Consider the following 16,029-nt stretch of genomic DNA (forward strand, 5'->3'; position numbering starts at 1 on the left):
TTTTACTGAGTCACTCCAGAATGCCAGTCATTTGTCCCATGAAGCAGTATGGCAAAGGATGCCAGAGGGAAACAAAGCACATAAGTATGGTTGAGTGAATACATGAAAGGGAGAGAGGGAATCCAGAAACCTTTCGGGAATCCCCTCTTCACCCACAAATGGCATAGCTAGGGGTAAAGAAAATGAGAATGCCAAATTCTGGGCTCAACTAGTGTAAAGCCTTGAGGCTGATCTAGATCAGTGGGCGTCAACCTTTTTTTGTACCAGGACCCATTTGTAAACAGAGGGCTAGTCCCAGCCCAGTAAATAGTTTAGCTAGAAAAGAGCTCCCTAGCCTTACCAGCACCCCTCACTCCCATCCAAACCACAACCCCCGATTCCCCCACCCTGCTGGTGCCCTTCACTCCCAACCTGTTTTCCCCAGCCCCCCAGTGTGTGGGGCAGGGGGAGAGGGGGCGTGGCGGGGGCACATGCCCTCCCAGATTTGTGTGCCCACAGTGGGCATGGGGCTGCAGCCTGGCTGGTCCTGGCATGGACAGGAGCCACCTCCATGGCCCAGCAGGTATGGAAAGGCAGAGCACAGCAGTGAGACTTTTTGCTGCTGCTGCTGCTGCCACTCAGACTCCTACACCAGCTGCACCACCAGCAGCATGAGGAGTAACGGACAGGGGCAGGGGTGCAGCAGCTGCACTGCCCTTGCCTCCTCTCTCTGCCAGCTGCTTGTTCATCAGGCCACAGCACTACTGCAGCTCTTTAAAGGAGAAAATCCACGTTTTTCCATGGCAAATGGAAAATCTGGATCCCTGTTTATTAGTATGCACAGCATTAACATATGGGGAAGCACAAGCAGCATCTATTTTTTCAAAAATGTATGCAAAATATGATCCATTTTTAAAGTTTGTTCGCGGCCCATTCATATATTCTTGCAACCCACTTTTGGGTCACGACCCATGGGTTGAGAAATGCTGCTCTAGATTACAGCAACTTCCCACAGCTGGATATGGACTGCTCTGCCAGAACTAGGAACAAAACCCACATGTCTCGAGTCCTACCCTAGTGCTTGAACCAGAAAAATATCCTGCCTTTTAAGCCCAGATTTGCAGGGAATTAAAACACTTCTCTAAATTAAAGCATGAGGCCTAGATGCCCGAGGACAGCAGCACCAGTCCTGCAGTTCAAGTTAAGAATCTGCTTAAGTACCTTGCTGAACCAGGATTTTAGTTAACGGTTCACCTAAAATCAGGAAGTTCCAGCTTTCCCTATTTGCACCATGCTAGGACTCTGGTCATAGATACAGTGAGGATTCACAGAGCTCCCTAAAGGCAGAACGTGACCTGCTTTGCCCAAGAACAAGCTCAGTCCCTGCACACGAGCATTTACAGGATTGGGGACAGCAGCAACTATTCAAATATAAGCCATTTGGGCTGTACAATTCATTCAGGAGCTGCTTTATTTCAGTCCTTGGAAGAGTCCTGCTAAGTGTACCATCAAAGCTTAGTGGGCAGGTCTTTACAGGAAGGAACAGCACCACTCCAACAGGCAGGAAGCACACTGCTGAGCCTCAGTGGGACTGGCTCCATAAGTCCCTTTCAGCCATCTCTGGAAAACTGCAGAGTCCTTTTTCAACAGGAGGAACTGGCCCAGAAGGATGTATGCCTGCAAGGAAGAAGCAAACAGCACAAGCTAGTATTTTTGCCCCCTGATCCCAACCACTGAGCCAGGCACCCAATTAACCTGTACGACACACAGCAGCTGGCTGCTTTGAGAGGTGCTCACTGCAGTCAAGGAAGGTTTCATCTGCATTTTTACTCCTGTGGCTCAAGGAAATGGGATTTCACATATTCTTTGTAACAAGACAGGGTTGCATCAGAAAGAACCCAACTCCACTGTGAAGTTCTTCTCCACACCAGAAGAGCCCATGAGACCCTTCATTTCCGCTCACTGTGCAGGTCAAAAGGGGTAACTATTTTGCTGGGCACTGCCTGTGTAAGAGCATTGTCAATTTTTTAAATGGGGCTGAGATCTGTAGACCAAGAGGAACAAGATCACCAAGACTTAGTAGTCAAAGTGTTTAGTTTCCTCTGGTACAAGCTGACAACAGATTCCCTTTCCACAGTGCCAAAAGCTTCTCCTTTTATTTTCCAGCTCCATAAGCATCCATGAAGTTATTAAGTTTCATGCAGCTTCATGCCCTGATTCCCTTGAAAGGGGCTTGTTTCATGATGCCAAACTTCTGCAGGTTAACACCATCCTTGCAATACTCCAGGAAGCACTGGGCCAGTTTCTGCTGTGACTTCATGCAGGGCATGAGTCAAAGCTAGAAATAATTCCTCATTCAGTTTGCTGTGTCGTGAATGGATTGTCGCTTGAAATTCTAGTTTGAGAGACTTGCAGCTGCGGTGTTTACACACGGACCTGCCTCGACTGACATTGTCACCTAAAAGACTTTTTCAAGGATTCTGGCACCTGCCTGTTGGTACTCCAGTTCAGTGCGGACTAAGCAGGAGGAGCTCAGAATGGTACATGGTAGCGGCATATACTAGGAAGAGACATGGCCTGCACATGGTGACCACAGTCTATTTTGTATTAACCACCCAGCTCACCACACATGTGGTTGTGCCCAAGGTACATACATATTAACCACTCAAATGAGATCACATATACAGGTAGGTGGAAATGACTCTGCTCCTAAAACCCTGGAGAGCTTCCCATGCCTCTTCCTATTGACCAGCCTTTCAACACCCAAGATAAATGGGAGTAGGAGTGATATAATTGTTTTCTATGTGGGAGATGGCTGAAGGGCATCCAAGGATAGGGAGTAGGACAGTAAAAGCCTATGATGCCTCACAGGGTCCAGCTTATCCATCAGTGGAATTTCCCAAGCTGGTCCTGCAACCTTAGTAGCTTAACTCTCTTTACTGTAGCTGCTACCAGCCTCATCACAACAACTGTAGGCTGTGAATTTTCAATTCCATAAATACAGCTTCCAAACCACCTCCTTCTCCCCCATGGGAAGTCCTTTTGGCCTCTGAACAAACAAATTCTGCAACAACAATGACAAGTGGTTGAAAACGCCCAAAAGGCATGGTTGGAATATTACTGGGTAGACCTTGAAGATGGAGTAACTGTCAAACTGCATCAATTTCAGGACCCAAGGTATTTGACTTTGTCCCTTTGTGTAACATTTGACATCAATTATTTTGAATAATTCAGTGGAACTGCACTCCACATTTCAGATTAATATATTGTGCTGAAATACTCTAAGCAGGAGATGCTAGATCACAAGTTACAGACAACACCTCTTTAATGAAATAATCCCATGGTACTCACTGAGTATAAAAAAAAAAATGGAAAAAAAAAAAGGAGCCTGGTAAGGAAGAAGGGAGATTACCTTGTTAAAGCCTTTTGCAGCTAATTTCATTCCGAGATCATCATTAATCCCATCTACTTTTGTAATATCCTTGTCACCCATTGGCTCGGATACAAACACATTGAACTTTTGGGTTCTGATAGCCATCATCTGGAACAGCAGCAGAAAGAGGAAAAGTCAGGTGAATATGAATCCATAAATGGCCTACACTGAGATTGCAATTCTCAGGGTCATCTTGGAAGACAAGAACCACCCATGTAGCCCATTTACTCCTAGCCAAATGTCTCTCCTTTTAATCTCAAAGCTACCTATGTATCACACCAGCTCAGCATCTCCCCCAGCCCATCATATTTGCTGTTGATGATTGATGTCAAAAATTAAGAACAGCAAATGTGAGTTTGGAGGTTTAGACGTAACTCATACATAGCCAAGAGGGGTAGCTTTCATTTGGAAGCCTGGAGCTAACCTTAGCCCTGCCTCAGCAGTGAGGGAGGGGTCCCTCACAGACCCCACACCTGATGGGACCTCATAGGTCAGGTAGTCCTGTCCTCTGCCATCATAAACCATCTCACCTGATCCCTGACATAAACCAATTAAGTGTTGATGTGGAAACAGATTTTTTGCCCCCAATTCTCCCACAAGCAGGGTGCTTCAGAACCTCTCTGCTCTGAGGGTCAGAAACCTGCTTCTAATTTCCAACCTAAAGTTGTTCCTGCTGTTTTATACCCACTTGTTCTGGTACCACCATCACCTGACAGCTCAAAGAGCCCTACTGCTTCCCTGGTGTTTAAACCCAGATGTATTTACAGATATCCCCTCTCAGCCTTCCTATTGATAAGCTAAACAAGCCCATCTCTTCTAGTTTTTCTCTCCATTTCCCCAATAATCTTAGGAGTCCTTCTCTGCACTTGCTCTAGTCTGAGTGCATCAGCTGACCAGAAGTATACACAATACTGTAGACAAAGTCTCATCAGGTCTGGGTACAAGGGCATTAATACTGGAAATGCCCTGTCTGGTATGTTCCTGGGCTCATGTTTGGTTTTTCGTGGCTGCCTAACACTGGCGGCTCAGCCATCCCCTTACCAGCTAGTACATTCAAGTCCTTCCCCACTCAGCCATTTCCAACTGTGGAGCTCCCCGCTTGTTGCAGCCATTCCTGTTATTAGTTCCTAAGTGCATGACCATGTGCTTTCTACTACTCAAGGCCATCCAGTGTTTCTTGCATGGTATTCTGACCCTTTTCCATATTGATGATGCCCCAAATCAGGCAACTGGCCTCACTTGAACTCAGCAATTGTATTCCCACATAAATATCATTTTCTATGCCATAAAAGAGGTTTCAGTTCATCTTCATTTGATTTCTTACTTGCTGGAATTTAGTGCTAACTACTTTGTCTCAGCAGCTGATCTGACGATCAGATGCAAGTTGTCACGATGACACCCAAGAACAGAAACCTGCAAAGTCGGAGAAGTTTGGCTTCATTGTCAATGCTGCCTCATGCCTCCGGTGGGTTTACGCTGGGAAACAAGCAGGTGTTTTCTGGCAAGGATGCAGTAGTGCCTTGCTACCAACAGTTTAGACAAGGTTAACATGTATCCAAATTGATATTGCTGGTGGACCTCTACTGCTGCTGAGACATGGATTTCCCCTGCGTAGGTGAAGTCAGTGTCTAATGACACTGCATGGGCCTGCAGAGGGGAGAAGCAGAGTCCTCCCCCAACACATACAGCTCTCAACTCCCGATTCCTCCACAGCACAGACATCACTTGTCTTTCCTTGCCTGTCCGTCAACCCCTCATATGCTCACCTCAGCCATCTGGGATGATGGAGACAAACTCTTGGCAGAAACAGGATGGCAGAGATCCTTGCTGATACAGGTCAAAGAGATGGAGGACACGCCTGCACCTTCTCACAGACTTTGACCGAGAAGGGTCAAGAAGACTGAGTCTATCCTAGGTCTGCAAGCAGCATGACACTCAGACATGGGGCTTACAGCTCCCTTGCCACTGTGACTTGGTTTGGAGACCTGCTCCCCTGCTGACACCAAGAATCACGAGCTTCTGGAACCTTCTTGCACTGTGACATCATTCCTCTTTTTTTTCAGGACAATGCCCACTGTGCCAAATACATTATCTGCCCTGCAAGGTGCTGAACTCTTCATGTTTTCCCATTCAGAAAGTCCTGATCAAAGCCAACTGGAGATTTTGGCAGGAAAAACGCCTGCAGGCTCCAGTACTCACGCTTGTCAGCTACAACCACACAACCATAAATATTTTACAGAGCAGCAAAAAAACAAATCTAGCACACAAATGCAGCTCAGGGAGAAACAATGCATGTCATGCCACAGCCCTACCCACAGAAGAGGGATATTCTAAAGTCACCAAAAGGTTTTAGCCCATAGCGTTCATAGGCCTGATTTGAGAGATACAGAGCATCTCATGCATCTAATGACTTCAGCGCAGGTAGCTGGGTCCTAGCATTTTAGAAAGGAAAGGGCTCATATCTGTAGTCAGGGCCAGGTTTTCAAGGGAGCTCAGCTCCAGTTGCAGCCCCTTGATCAGCAGCCGGTGTCAGAGTGCTCAGTATCCAGGAGCATGCATGGAGAAGGGGACTCAGGGAAGGAGCGCCTTGGAAATTTGGCCACAGCTGTGGAAGTTTTGAGGGCTCAGTCTTGACTTGCTGACCTTCAGGGCACCTGGAAGATCAGGCCTGATATCAGCATATCCACAGAAACCAGCACAACCTTGGTTATCTCAACAGGAAAACAAATTGTGGCATAAAAGGGAAACAGATCTTCAATGTGAGCAGCTGAGGCACCTGCCATGGGGCCCATGGGCCACAAGAGGAAGAGGTGGTAATTCTGGTGAGTACTGGGGAAGCAGGGGAGCGAAAAAGGTGTTTGTTTCTTCGTTTCAAATTAGCAATACCTTGGAGAGTCTGAGCTAGCATCCTCATTGTAGTACGCAAGCAGCAGGCGGCTCTGAGACTTGTGTGGAGTGGAAGTTGACTCACTAGAAGCCCTGGGGTGAGAACAGAGAGGGAGGAGCTGCCATGTCCCAGGGGCAAGAGGGCATGAAGGTACTCATGGACTCCATTAGCCTGCTTGAGTCACCAGAACCTCCGTTCCTCAGAGCCTGAGCACTAGCTAAGTGCTGAAGCAAGGACACAGTTTAGCACTAAATAGGATGGGGTTGTGCCCCTAGCCAATTAGATGAAAGAGTGGCATTGCTATAGCTTCATCCTCACTTGCCCTGGACCCCACTGGCAGCCTGTGCCAGCAGGGCGGTGGAGCAAGCTATTCTCAACACCCAGCAGCTACTCCATTGAAAAGCCACTGTAGTGACAAGCTGCATGACCCACCCACTCACTGGAGACCCTTCTCCACCTCACAAAGACATGTGGGGCCTGCAGAATTGGGATACCAGAGAAGGGTCTACTCTTCCACTACATCCCCATCAACTTTCTTGAGGAAGGAGTCAACTTCCCTGTTGGCCCTTCAAGTACAGAGGGAGAGAGAGAGGAACATTTGAAATGGGAAAGGCATGGGTTTTTCCTCCCCCAAAACCTTCCCTAGACTTTGCCATCAGAGAAGACATGACATGACCCATAGCTACTGCCCAGGACGTTCACAACACAACAGACAAGGCATGTTTTCTGAAGAGGAAGAGAAACAGGACAAGCCACAAAGGCTGAAATCAATAATCTCATTAAGATCCATAGGCACAAACACACCCAAGCCACAAGCTATCCAGTACAGGGGCTATGCTTATAAACCCTCCTAACTTTTTCTCATGACACTCCACACCATGCTCAGCTGCCACACAGACTAGGCATTTCCACTGTCCCAGCAAAAGAGCTGTTTAATCAAATCTCAAACAATAAAAGCACCTGTCAAAACACACCAGAAGATGGACAAAAAGAAACTGCTAGAAAGCCAGCAAAAGAGTAAAAGTGTGGGGGGGGGAAGCTCAAGCTCCTCCTTTTAGAAGTTGGAGGGAGCCAGGTGGCTAGAGGAGCTCAAATGGGACAAACTAGAGAGGTCAGGTAGAATATATGGTATCACTCAAGTCCTCATCTGCTGTAGCCTTGCAAGTAGAGCAGTTGCCTTTATGTAATTAGGTTTACATGTTCAAATCTAGGCTTGTTTATGTATTAATATTTCCAGTAACTTACAATATTTGGTTAGTTAGCTCATTAGTTAGCTACAAAAGTATGGTAAGTGCTTTATAACCTTAGCAGAAAAATTGGGTCCCTGCCCCACATGTGCTTCCATGCTGAGCAAAATGTTCCATGCAGGTGCACACAGATGTTTGCCATTTTTTTTTGCATAGCTAAATACAAATCCCAGCAAACACATTATGTAAACCAGTCTGGGTGCAAATACTTAATTGGGAATGTCATGAGGACAAACCCCCACAGCTGGGCATGACTGGCCAAAACTGCACCCCAATGAAGCTCGGTGTAATAGCAGGACTACTTTTTCAGAAGCAAGGCCTGCCCATCTGCACCAAGGAGATATTAAAGGTGCCCCTACACTGCTTCTGTCAAGCATGCCAGACCCAGGAAGCTCCAGGGCAGTGGCAGAGGATGCCATCAGGATGCCTCCCCAAGCTCACTTCTGAGCTTGGAACATGCACAGCAAGAGGGGGCGGGTGAGGCATGCTTCTCAACAGTGCTCTCTGGAGTACCTTGGAAGCTGTTGACAGGTGCCTAAAAACCATGTGGTGTAGGTGATCTTGGGAAAGAGATGAAACAAGTGGAGAGACCTGGAAATGTACCTGTTCCAAACACCATGTGTTCACCAAGGTCTTGCTTTCTGGAGACCGGCAGCCCAAACCTATCATATGTCATTTGCTTTAATCTCATCATTTTGTAATGCCTTGTTTGTCCTTGTAGCTCACCTAGTGCTATTCCTTCCTTTCCTACCAGATGTGGCCTCTGAATTGCGGCTCAGTTGCAAGCATACACTCACAGCCTCTGCCAGCACAGCTGTTTGTGAACCAACAGTGGCCTCTTTGAGCTGTCAGCTTGAACTGTGTGGTCAATGACTATGCTGCAATGAGGATTTCATAGTTGCTTGTATGAGAAGGGTGTGTGTGTGTTGAGTTCACTCCCATGAGTGACACCCAGATCAACATTTTAGGTGGGGTGAAATTTCAACTGCTCACATGCTCATTCATTAAAAGGACCTCTCCAAAGTGCTGCTAGGAGACTTAGTTCAAGGGGGTCTGGTCTTTCAGGTGCAGCTTGAGAATTGGTGGGACATCCATCTTTACCTCCTATGAATCCTGTGTTTGGACAAGGGATGCATTAAACCAGGGGTGGCCAACCTTTGGCACGTGTGTCATAAATGTCATTGGCAGCCTTTGTATATTGCACAGAAGATTGGGGAAGGGACAGGCAGCACAGCAGCAGATATGGCAGAGCGCAGAAAGCAAAGCAGCAGGTCAAACAGGGCAGGATGCAGAAAGCAGAGTAGCAGATCGGGTAGGGAAAGGCAATCAGAGTGGCACTTGGGGAGGGTGCAGGGCTAATTTGTGTCATGCCTGTCCAAAAAGTTGAACCCCCCCACACTGTATTGAACTGTGATGGACTTATAGCTCAGAGGAAAGGAAGTAGGTTCTCATGTTTAGGTTTCAGTGGGTCAGTGCCCCAGTAGCAGAACCACCGCTGGTGAAGCACATTAGCATTGCTAGTCAGTAGTCACTCACTTAGGATTCTGTCCTGGCAGGCAGGTCTCCATTCCATGTGCATGACCCTGGCTCAGCAAACCCCTCTACCCATGCACCACACTCAGAATTTGCTGGAGATGCAAAGATCAGTCCTCACAGAACTTGTTGTGGGATTGAAATCTCACCTTTTCCCATCAGCTGCATCAGTTTCACGTGTGCTAGCTTGGATCTCTGATTTGTGGCATTCCATCTGGTAGTCTGTGTTTCCTAATGAACAAGCTGTGCGCCACTCTAAAGCCTTTTCTGCCTTTCACAGAAGCTACCACACTGCTCTTCCCACCATCGCTTAGAGAAGCCCTTCCCAGGTCACCCTCACCTGCTGGCAACCTGTTGCTTGGTTACTGCTAGTTCTTAAGTCTGCACAGTCCAGGATCCTGGTCATGAACTTCCAGCACTACTCTTACCACAGAAAAATATTCACAATACCCATCTTTCACTCTTTTTGTTTGGTTAAGCTTGCAAGCAGCATGAATCCACAGATCAAGGCCATTTTTCTAGTTGGGCAGTTCTGTTTTTCCAACCACAGAACACCTCTTTTGCTGTACAAGAACATGAACAAACTTTGCAAGTCCACAGCTGAGCCAGCCTGCATCAACTTTTGCCTTGCAGTCAGCACAGATTGAGAATGGAGGGGCTTTTGTCCTCTGACTGCAGGACCAGAGAAAGGTCAGCTCACCACCTAATTTACCCCATCACCAGTAAGGCTGGAGGGAGGCTATGGAGGCCCTTCCAGCTCAGAAGTTTGGAGAAGCACAAATTTTAACGTGAACCCCCATGCAGACTATCCCTATTCTATCTATTCTATGGCTAATGTAACTGTCACAGTAAGACTAGGCATATAAAGAGACCACCCCCGAATGACACTGGAAAGGTCTTATACATGGCTGCTTGGGCTAGGTGCTGTCTTTTGTGTCTGTGTTGATACAGTGCTAAGCACAATGTTATGAAATGCTGATCCATACCAGGGGTTTTTAAGGGCTACTGCTGCCCAATAGGGTAATATGCTTTGATGATCATCAGTTGCCAGAGGTTTAAGTCTTACAAGCTTCTTGGCCATTGCTTTAAGATTTACTAGTGTAACTGCAAATTGGTGTGGTAGCAGAACAGTTAATCTCTCTTGCTAGCACTTCAAAAGGCAGTGAAGCAAGGTTTGTTCTGCGCTTGTGCTGAAGTGCCTAGTCCTAATCAACCCAGCTCTAAATGGGCGTGCTGTCATTCTACCTGACAGTTAAGGGTAGCTGGGTATGATGCTGGCCACATCATTCTCTTGTGTACCATTAGCTACAGAAGTGGGCATGCCTTATCTATACCAGTTAGACTAACTGTTTGGTGTGGGAGGACTCTTGTTTGGTTTTTCCTTGTTATAGTTAACAACATTCTTGATATCCACATGTCCAATCCCTTCCTTGAATCCTATTAAGCCACATTCTGCAGTCACGGTGCCTTGGGCATGGTGTTAAAAGTGCATTTTCCCCAGGGCAGACATTCATTTTGCCCAGCTGTGAATAAAAGCTGCCATTACTGGGAATATGTCTGGAGATGGAGAAGGATAAGCATCAACTCTACCCTAGGATTTGTGCATCAGAATCCATAAAGAAACCGAAAACCCTAATGAAAATTCAATCCAAACAAATCCCTAGAGAGAACAGATGGTGGGATAGGCAGGCTGTATGCACCACCAGGGCAGGGAAGGGGTTAGGTAGGCCCAGCAGGAAGGCTCGGTTTCCTTCTGGGCAGGAGTGGGGAAGGATAAATCTGGGATTTTTAAAACTGAGGGAAGGTTGTATGGAGTAAATCAGTTATGAACGGCTTCCTCTATCACTGCAGTGTCTCCCAGAATTGATGCAAGTCAGCTAGCTCCATTGAGGTCGTGGGGATATATGGACTGACAGATGCTAAGGACTTATAGCCAGGAGGCCAGCAGTATTACAGCCATGAAAACAGCCTCACCTTGCTGTTGCAGCCTGCCCCTGAGATTGGCTGCGCACTCTGTAGGCAGTGTCAGCCCAGATGATGGAGGAGCTGGCTTCTATTTAAATACCCTGCAAGTTAATAGAAACTAATGTGCCAAAAATAATTAGCGCAATCAAGGCAGAGTGCTGCATTCTGACAGCACGGAAATTCAATCTTGGAAGAGTAGCCAGGCTGTGATTGCTCAGAGCTACCCCAGAGATATGGCCTGCAGAAGACAGGAAATAGAAGAAATAGTGATAAGAAGGGTAAAGGGTCTAGGAAAAGTCTAGGGAATGTTAACATCACAGGATCAGAGACCAATGGGAGGTTCTGATCTAGAGCCAAGCCAGGAGCTGGGCTGGTCTCTCCAGAAATGAAAAGCCAAGCAAAGATAGGAGTAGACTTTCCAGTGCTACTGCAAGGGGTGGATTGAGTGGTGGCTCTGTGGAGAGACCGTGTCAGTGCTGGGCCCATATTTTAGCGCTCTCCGAGGGAGGACCTTGATGCTGGCAGCACTTCCTTGTCCGTGAAGTACGTCTCAGAGGGCCTGGTTGCTGCCGAAGATCCCATAGCATTTTATTTACAGATCAAAGAACACGAGGCAAAACTCCAGCAGGATGCAGCTTACCTGCTTAAAATCCCTTCTCTAGATGCAGCTGACTGTGGTTGCCTTCCCCTTCTGCTATTGTTTGCTGCTGCTACCCAATATCTAACAGGGGGCTGCACTGCAGTGTTGCTTTTGACAGTCTTTGCTCCAAAGAGCTTAGTTTCAAACCAGGCCAAATCAGAAGCCCCCTTTTACAGGCAAGGAACTGAGACACAAAGATTTAGGGTCAATTCTGAAAGAGAAAGCCATGAAATCTCTCCTGGAGTTAGGTGCATCTATCTACTTCGATAGATAAGGTGCAAATTTTCCCTGCCTTTTAACTGACTTCAAACTAACATGACTTACTAGGTCTCCCAGCACTTCTTTGAACAGAGCCCAGCTACTAGGAAGAAGTAGGGCTGATGCCAATTGTGCCTTAGCCAATTGATTGAACTAGTGGGCTAAGTAGGCAAGGTTCAAATTCCTTCTCTGCCCGAGATGGAAGCAGAGTTGAGCCCAAGTCTCACATCTCCTGACATGTATACCAAGTCCCTAGATTAGTGGATACTCTGAAGCCATCATCCCCCTATCCCCCCAACCTCAAAGTCTCTCCTGTTGAAGCAGTTGTATGTGCATAAACTACTTCAATGTTCACTTGGTCAGAGAAGAAGAATGGTGCTAGGGCCCTGCTTGTGAGAGCACTCAGCTGGACAAGCAGGTTCTTGTGTCTGCTCTAATGAGCCTCTAGGATGTTATACATGGAAAAATAGTAACAGGAGAGCCAGGCAGAGCGTTGGCTTAAAAGGCCCCAGAGGGGCAAATGCTCGGTTTGGATCCATGCTCCAAAGCAGGCTGAGGCCATGGGTGAGTTGGTCTCTCCCAGGGGACTGCTCTGACCACTAAGCAATTGAATAGGAGGCAGGGGCCTGGTAGTATCATCTCCTCCTTGCCAATGTGGTATGTTTTTAGGATGGGCATAGAGCAGGCTCCACAGACAAGATGGGGAGAATATCTAAACCTGCCAACCATGTCAGCAATGCTGGGTTTAGAGGTCTGTGCATATGCCCAGTAGTGGAGATGCAGGGGCCTCCACTGGCAGGAATGTAGGTACTAGCTGTGCAGGGCTTTGAGGTCCCAAATTATACTGTATTTTTGCATATACCACACCTCCAAATAAGATTGCACCTTGTTTTTAGAAGGCAGAATGCAGCAAAAAGTTTTCTGGAGTCATGGCTGTATGACACAGTCAGTCCTCTTGGAAACCCAGCATGTCCAAGAAGCATGGCATCCCAAGAGACAGTCTAGGTAAGGCATCAGGAACTTCTTAGTATAGCAGGCTAGGCCCTGGACCCTTGCAAGGGCAGTAGCAAAACCATTGCTTCTTTCTTTCCACAAGTTCCATCCATATACTGTTGACTGCATGCAGCAGCTCACTTATGCCTGAAGCAGGAACTGAGCTGGTTCAGGGAAGCAACACTCAGCCAATACTTACTGCAAGTTCCTTAGTGATTTGAGAGTAAAGAGTAGACTCTACCCCTTCTGCTTGCTGAGGCCAGAGAGAAGCAGAAACCATTTTGGCATCCATTAGAGCACAGCATCTGCTTGCTTCTATTCTAAAGAAGAACAAACAACAAAAAAACAACAAAACAAAAACCGACCACACACAAAAAGACCCCAACAACCCAGCTTCCCTTAAGACACAAACCCCAGTTTTGGAGGGCTGATTTTGAGGAAAGAATTCATGTGGTACGCAGGTAAATATGGTAAACATAGGCACCTAAGTCCCTTTGTGGGTTCATTCTAAAGTAACTCAGACTTGAACTAGGACTTCAAGATTGGACTTTATGGCCCAAGAGACCCCTTGAAGCCCCATGTTCCAAAATTGCTGTAGGACTCGAGGGAAGGCGATAGCAGCACTTAAGCATAGGTCACCAGCACTCTAGGGCACCTATAGAGGCGATGGACTTCTGCTCTGATGCATGCTAATTAGCACACATTGGAGCAGACTCAATTAATCAAGTCATAGAATCATAGACAGTTAGGGTTGGAAGGGACCTCAGGAGGTCATCTAGTCCAACCCCCTGCTCAAAGCAGGACCATCCCCAACTAGATCATTCCAGCTAGGGCTGTCAAGATAGTAGGGCTATGCAAAACAGTACCGTTTCATTTTGACTTCCATGTCACTGTTTCAAAGGGACAGCATTTTGTTTCGAAGCACTGTTCTGTTCCGTCAAAACTGTTTCACCATTTCAACATGTTTTGACATTTTGCCCATAGGCTATAATGGGGAATCATGAAGATGCCTATAACTTTATCATTTCTTGCCGGATTTGAATGAAAATAGCAGGGAGGGCAGCCCCTGCTGAGACCACAAATCCTGTCAAGTATCAAGGAGATGGGTGCAGAGCTTTCTGGGAAGCTACACCTCCAACTGTTCAGAGCAAAACTTGTGTCACTTGTAAGTGTGAATGCAGAGAAAGCTCAATTCAAGCAATGCTTTTTATGCTGTTTTCCATCCCTCCCCCAGAGTACTGGGATTGGAAGGGACCTCAGGGAAAGATCACAGTCACTGACCAGCTACACATGTCAATATCAGAGCAGTCCTTCCCCCTTCTTCACCCTCCATCTCCTCCGTGTCTCTTTGACTGCAAGCAAGCCCAGCTTTGAAACTCAAAACTTTCAAAGTGTTTTGACTAGCCTCAAAATTAGACGAGGGCATTTCAAAGCCTTTTGTTTCATTTCAATTTCACAGTTTTGAGCTTGAAAAAAAGAAAAAAAAAAGTTGAAACATCATTGAAATGAAATACCCAGATAAATTTTGCACAGCCCTACAAGACAGGCCTTAAGAACCTCCAGGGATAGAGATTCTACCACCTCTAGGTAACCTGTTCCAATACTTCACCACCTTCCTAGTGAGAGTTTTTCCCCTTAATATCCAACCTAAACTTCCCTTGCTGCAACTTGAGACCATTGCTCCTTGTTCTGTCATCTGCCACCAAGAAGAGTGTATTCCCTGACAGCAGCAGCAGGTGGGGACATCATGGCACTTGGGCCTAGTGCTGGCACAACTCCGGCCAGCGCTGTGCAGAGGGAGGGAGTGGAGCCCATCTTATCTGTGCGGTTCTGCTCCATAAGCCTGAGCCTGCAGCTCCAGCCCTTGCAGCAGGGTGGTCTGCTGCAGGTCTGCTGAAACATGCTAATTAGCATTCTCCAGCAGCCTGTGTAACAGGGGGCTCTCAGGGCCTGTTTGCCACCTGTCTATTCTGGGCCACCTACCTGCCTTGCCTTGTTTCTTAATTGGTTTCAATAAGGCAGGAGGCTGCCCATTCTTGTCCTGATGCCAGGGGGTGTTATCTGCAGCTCCATTCCTCCCCTACACCAGAGCCCAAGCTTCACAGATGGCATCCAGCTGACAACACTCCCACCTACAGCCAGACCAAGCTTGGCCCTCGTTGTCAGGCCTCAGACACACACATTCATACCACCCTCCTTTCACTAGGAAGTCACAGGGCTTTTCCACACCTCAGCAACTTATACCACCTTGCTTCCTCCCAGAGCAGGCCCCTTCAGCCATAGGCTTTTCCAGCTCATACCTTGGGTGGCAGATGTACCATCTTTTGGGTCTCTCCCACAACCCTCAGCAAGTTAGTGGCCAGCCAATTACCTGACCAGGTCCAAGATGGTCTTGGCCCCTTCCAGGGCAACTCTATGCAAACACACACACACACCAGACTCCCAGCCCTCTGGCTTCCCCCTCATCAGGGATCCTCATCTCCACCCCCTCACCAGGGCCACAGGGCTTCCCTCCCCAGTCAGGGCTCAGGTGGCCATAGCTGTGCTTGGCCCTCTTATAGTGTTGTTGGGGCTAGGGGTTAAGGTGTCCCAACCCACCTTTCACCAGGGTGGTAACTGGCCTGGTATTTCCTGGGAACTCCTGTACCACTGGGAGTCCCACCAGACCACCCATTTCCAGCAGGGTGCAGCTTTGGTTATGCCCAGAACCACAAGCCTCCAAACCACACCCTTAAGCACCTACCCTTACTTCCAGGATGTTCCAAACAGCCATGCAATACTTCTACCTCACCTCTCAGCAGGGAACTGCCCTGTTTATATGGGCAGCCAGAGATCTGAAATGGCCACCACAATCAAGCACCTGCAGGCTGCTTGGCTCAGCCCTTAAAGTGGCAGGCACCAACAATGCCCTGCCACATTCTGCATTACATGCATTCAGGGGCTCCACATTTCAAAATGGCAGTGGGGGTGCTTTAACTAAAACTTGTTGAACAAGCTTTAGTTTGTGTGCCCCTGCCGCCATTTTGAAGTGCAGGAGCTGAATACATGTGATCCTGAGGGTGCTTTAATTCGAGCGGCTCTCAGAGCCCCTCTC

At 47.5% G+C, this 16,029-nt stretch overlaps 1 protein-coding gene across 3 annotated transcripts; it reads right to left on the reverse strand.

Annotated features, from left to right (window-relative positions):
* Positions 1 to 809: 809 nt before the first annotated feature.
* BANF2 (BANF family member 2) lies at positions 810 to 15,783 on the reverse strand. Of its 3 annotated transcripts, XM_019491004.2 has the most exons (4): positions 15,679 to 15,761; positions 13,135 to 13,255; positions 3,392 to 3,520; positions 810 to 1,656 (listed from the first exon to the last, which is right to left on the reverse strand). In XM_019491004.2, the coding sequence occupies exons 2-4, from the start codon at positions 13,225 to 13,227 to the stop codon at positions 1,510 to 1,512; spliced, it is 369 nt and encodes a 122-aa protein (XP_019346549.1). In that variant the 5' UTR covers positions 13,228 to 13,255; positions 15,679 to 15,761; the 3' UTR covers positions 810 to 1,509. The 3 variants fall into 3 exon arrangements, with proteins under 3 accessions (XP_019346549.1, XP_019346550.1, XP_014449281.1); XM_019491005.2 differs by lacking the exon at positions 13,135 to 13,255 and having other exon boundaries at positions 15,679 to 15,783; XM_014593795.3 differs by lacking the exons at positions 13,135 to 13,255; positions 15,679 to 15,761 and adding an exon at positions 5,179 to 6,375.
* Between the last annotated feature and the right edge of the window lie 246 nt (positions 15,784 to 16,029).

Source organism: Alligator mississippiensis, chromosome 1, assembly GCF_030867095.1.
Source record: "Alligator mississippiensis isolate rAllMis1 chromosome 1, rAllMis1, whole genome shotgun sequence".
Lineage (NCBI taxonomy): Eukaryota > Metazoa > Chordata > Crocodylia > Alligatoridae > Alligator > Alligator mississippiensis.

Bases quoted from the DNA above. Each gene is read 5' to 3' on its own strand.
- BANF2 (XM_019491004.2), bottom strand. From the start codon at position 13,227: ATGGATGCCAAAATGGTTTCTGCTTCTCTCTGGCCTCAGCAAGCAGAA. The intron at 3,521-13,134 runs GTAAGTATTGGC...CTGCTGTTCCAG, and splicing joins AAATCACTAAGGAACTTGCA to ATGATGGCTATCAGAACCCA. The intron at 1,657-3,391 runs GTAATCTCCCTT...TCTTCCTTGCAG, and splicing joins CTGCAAAAGGCTTTAACAAG to GCATACATCCTTCTGGGCCA.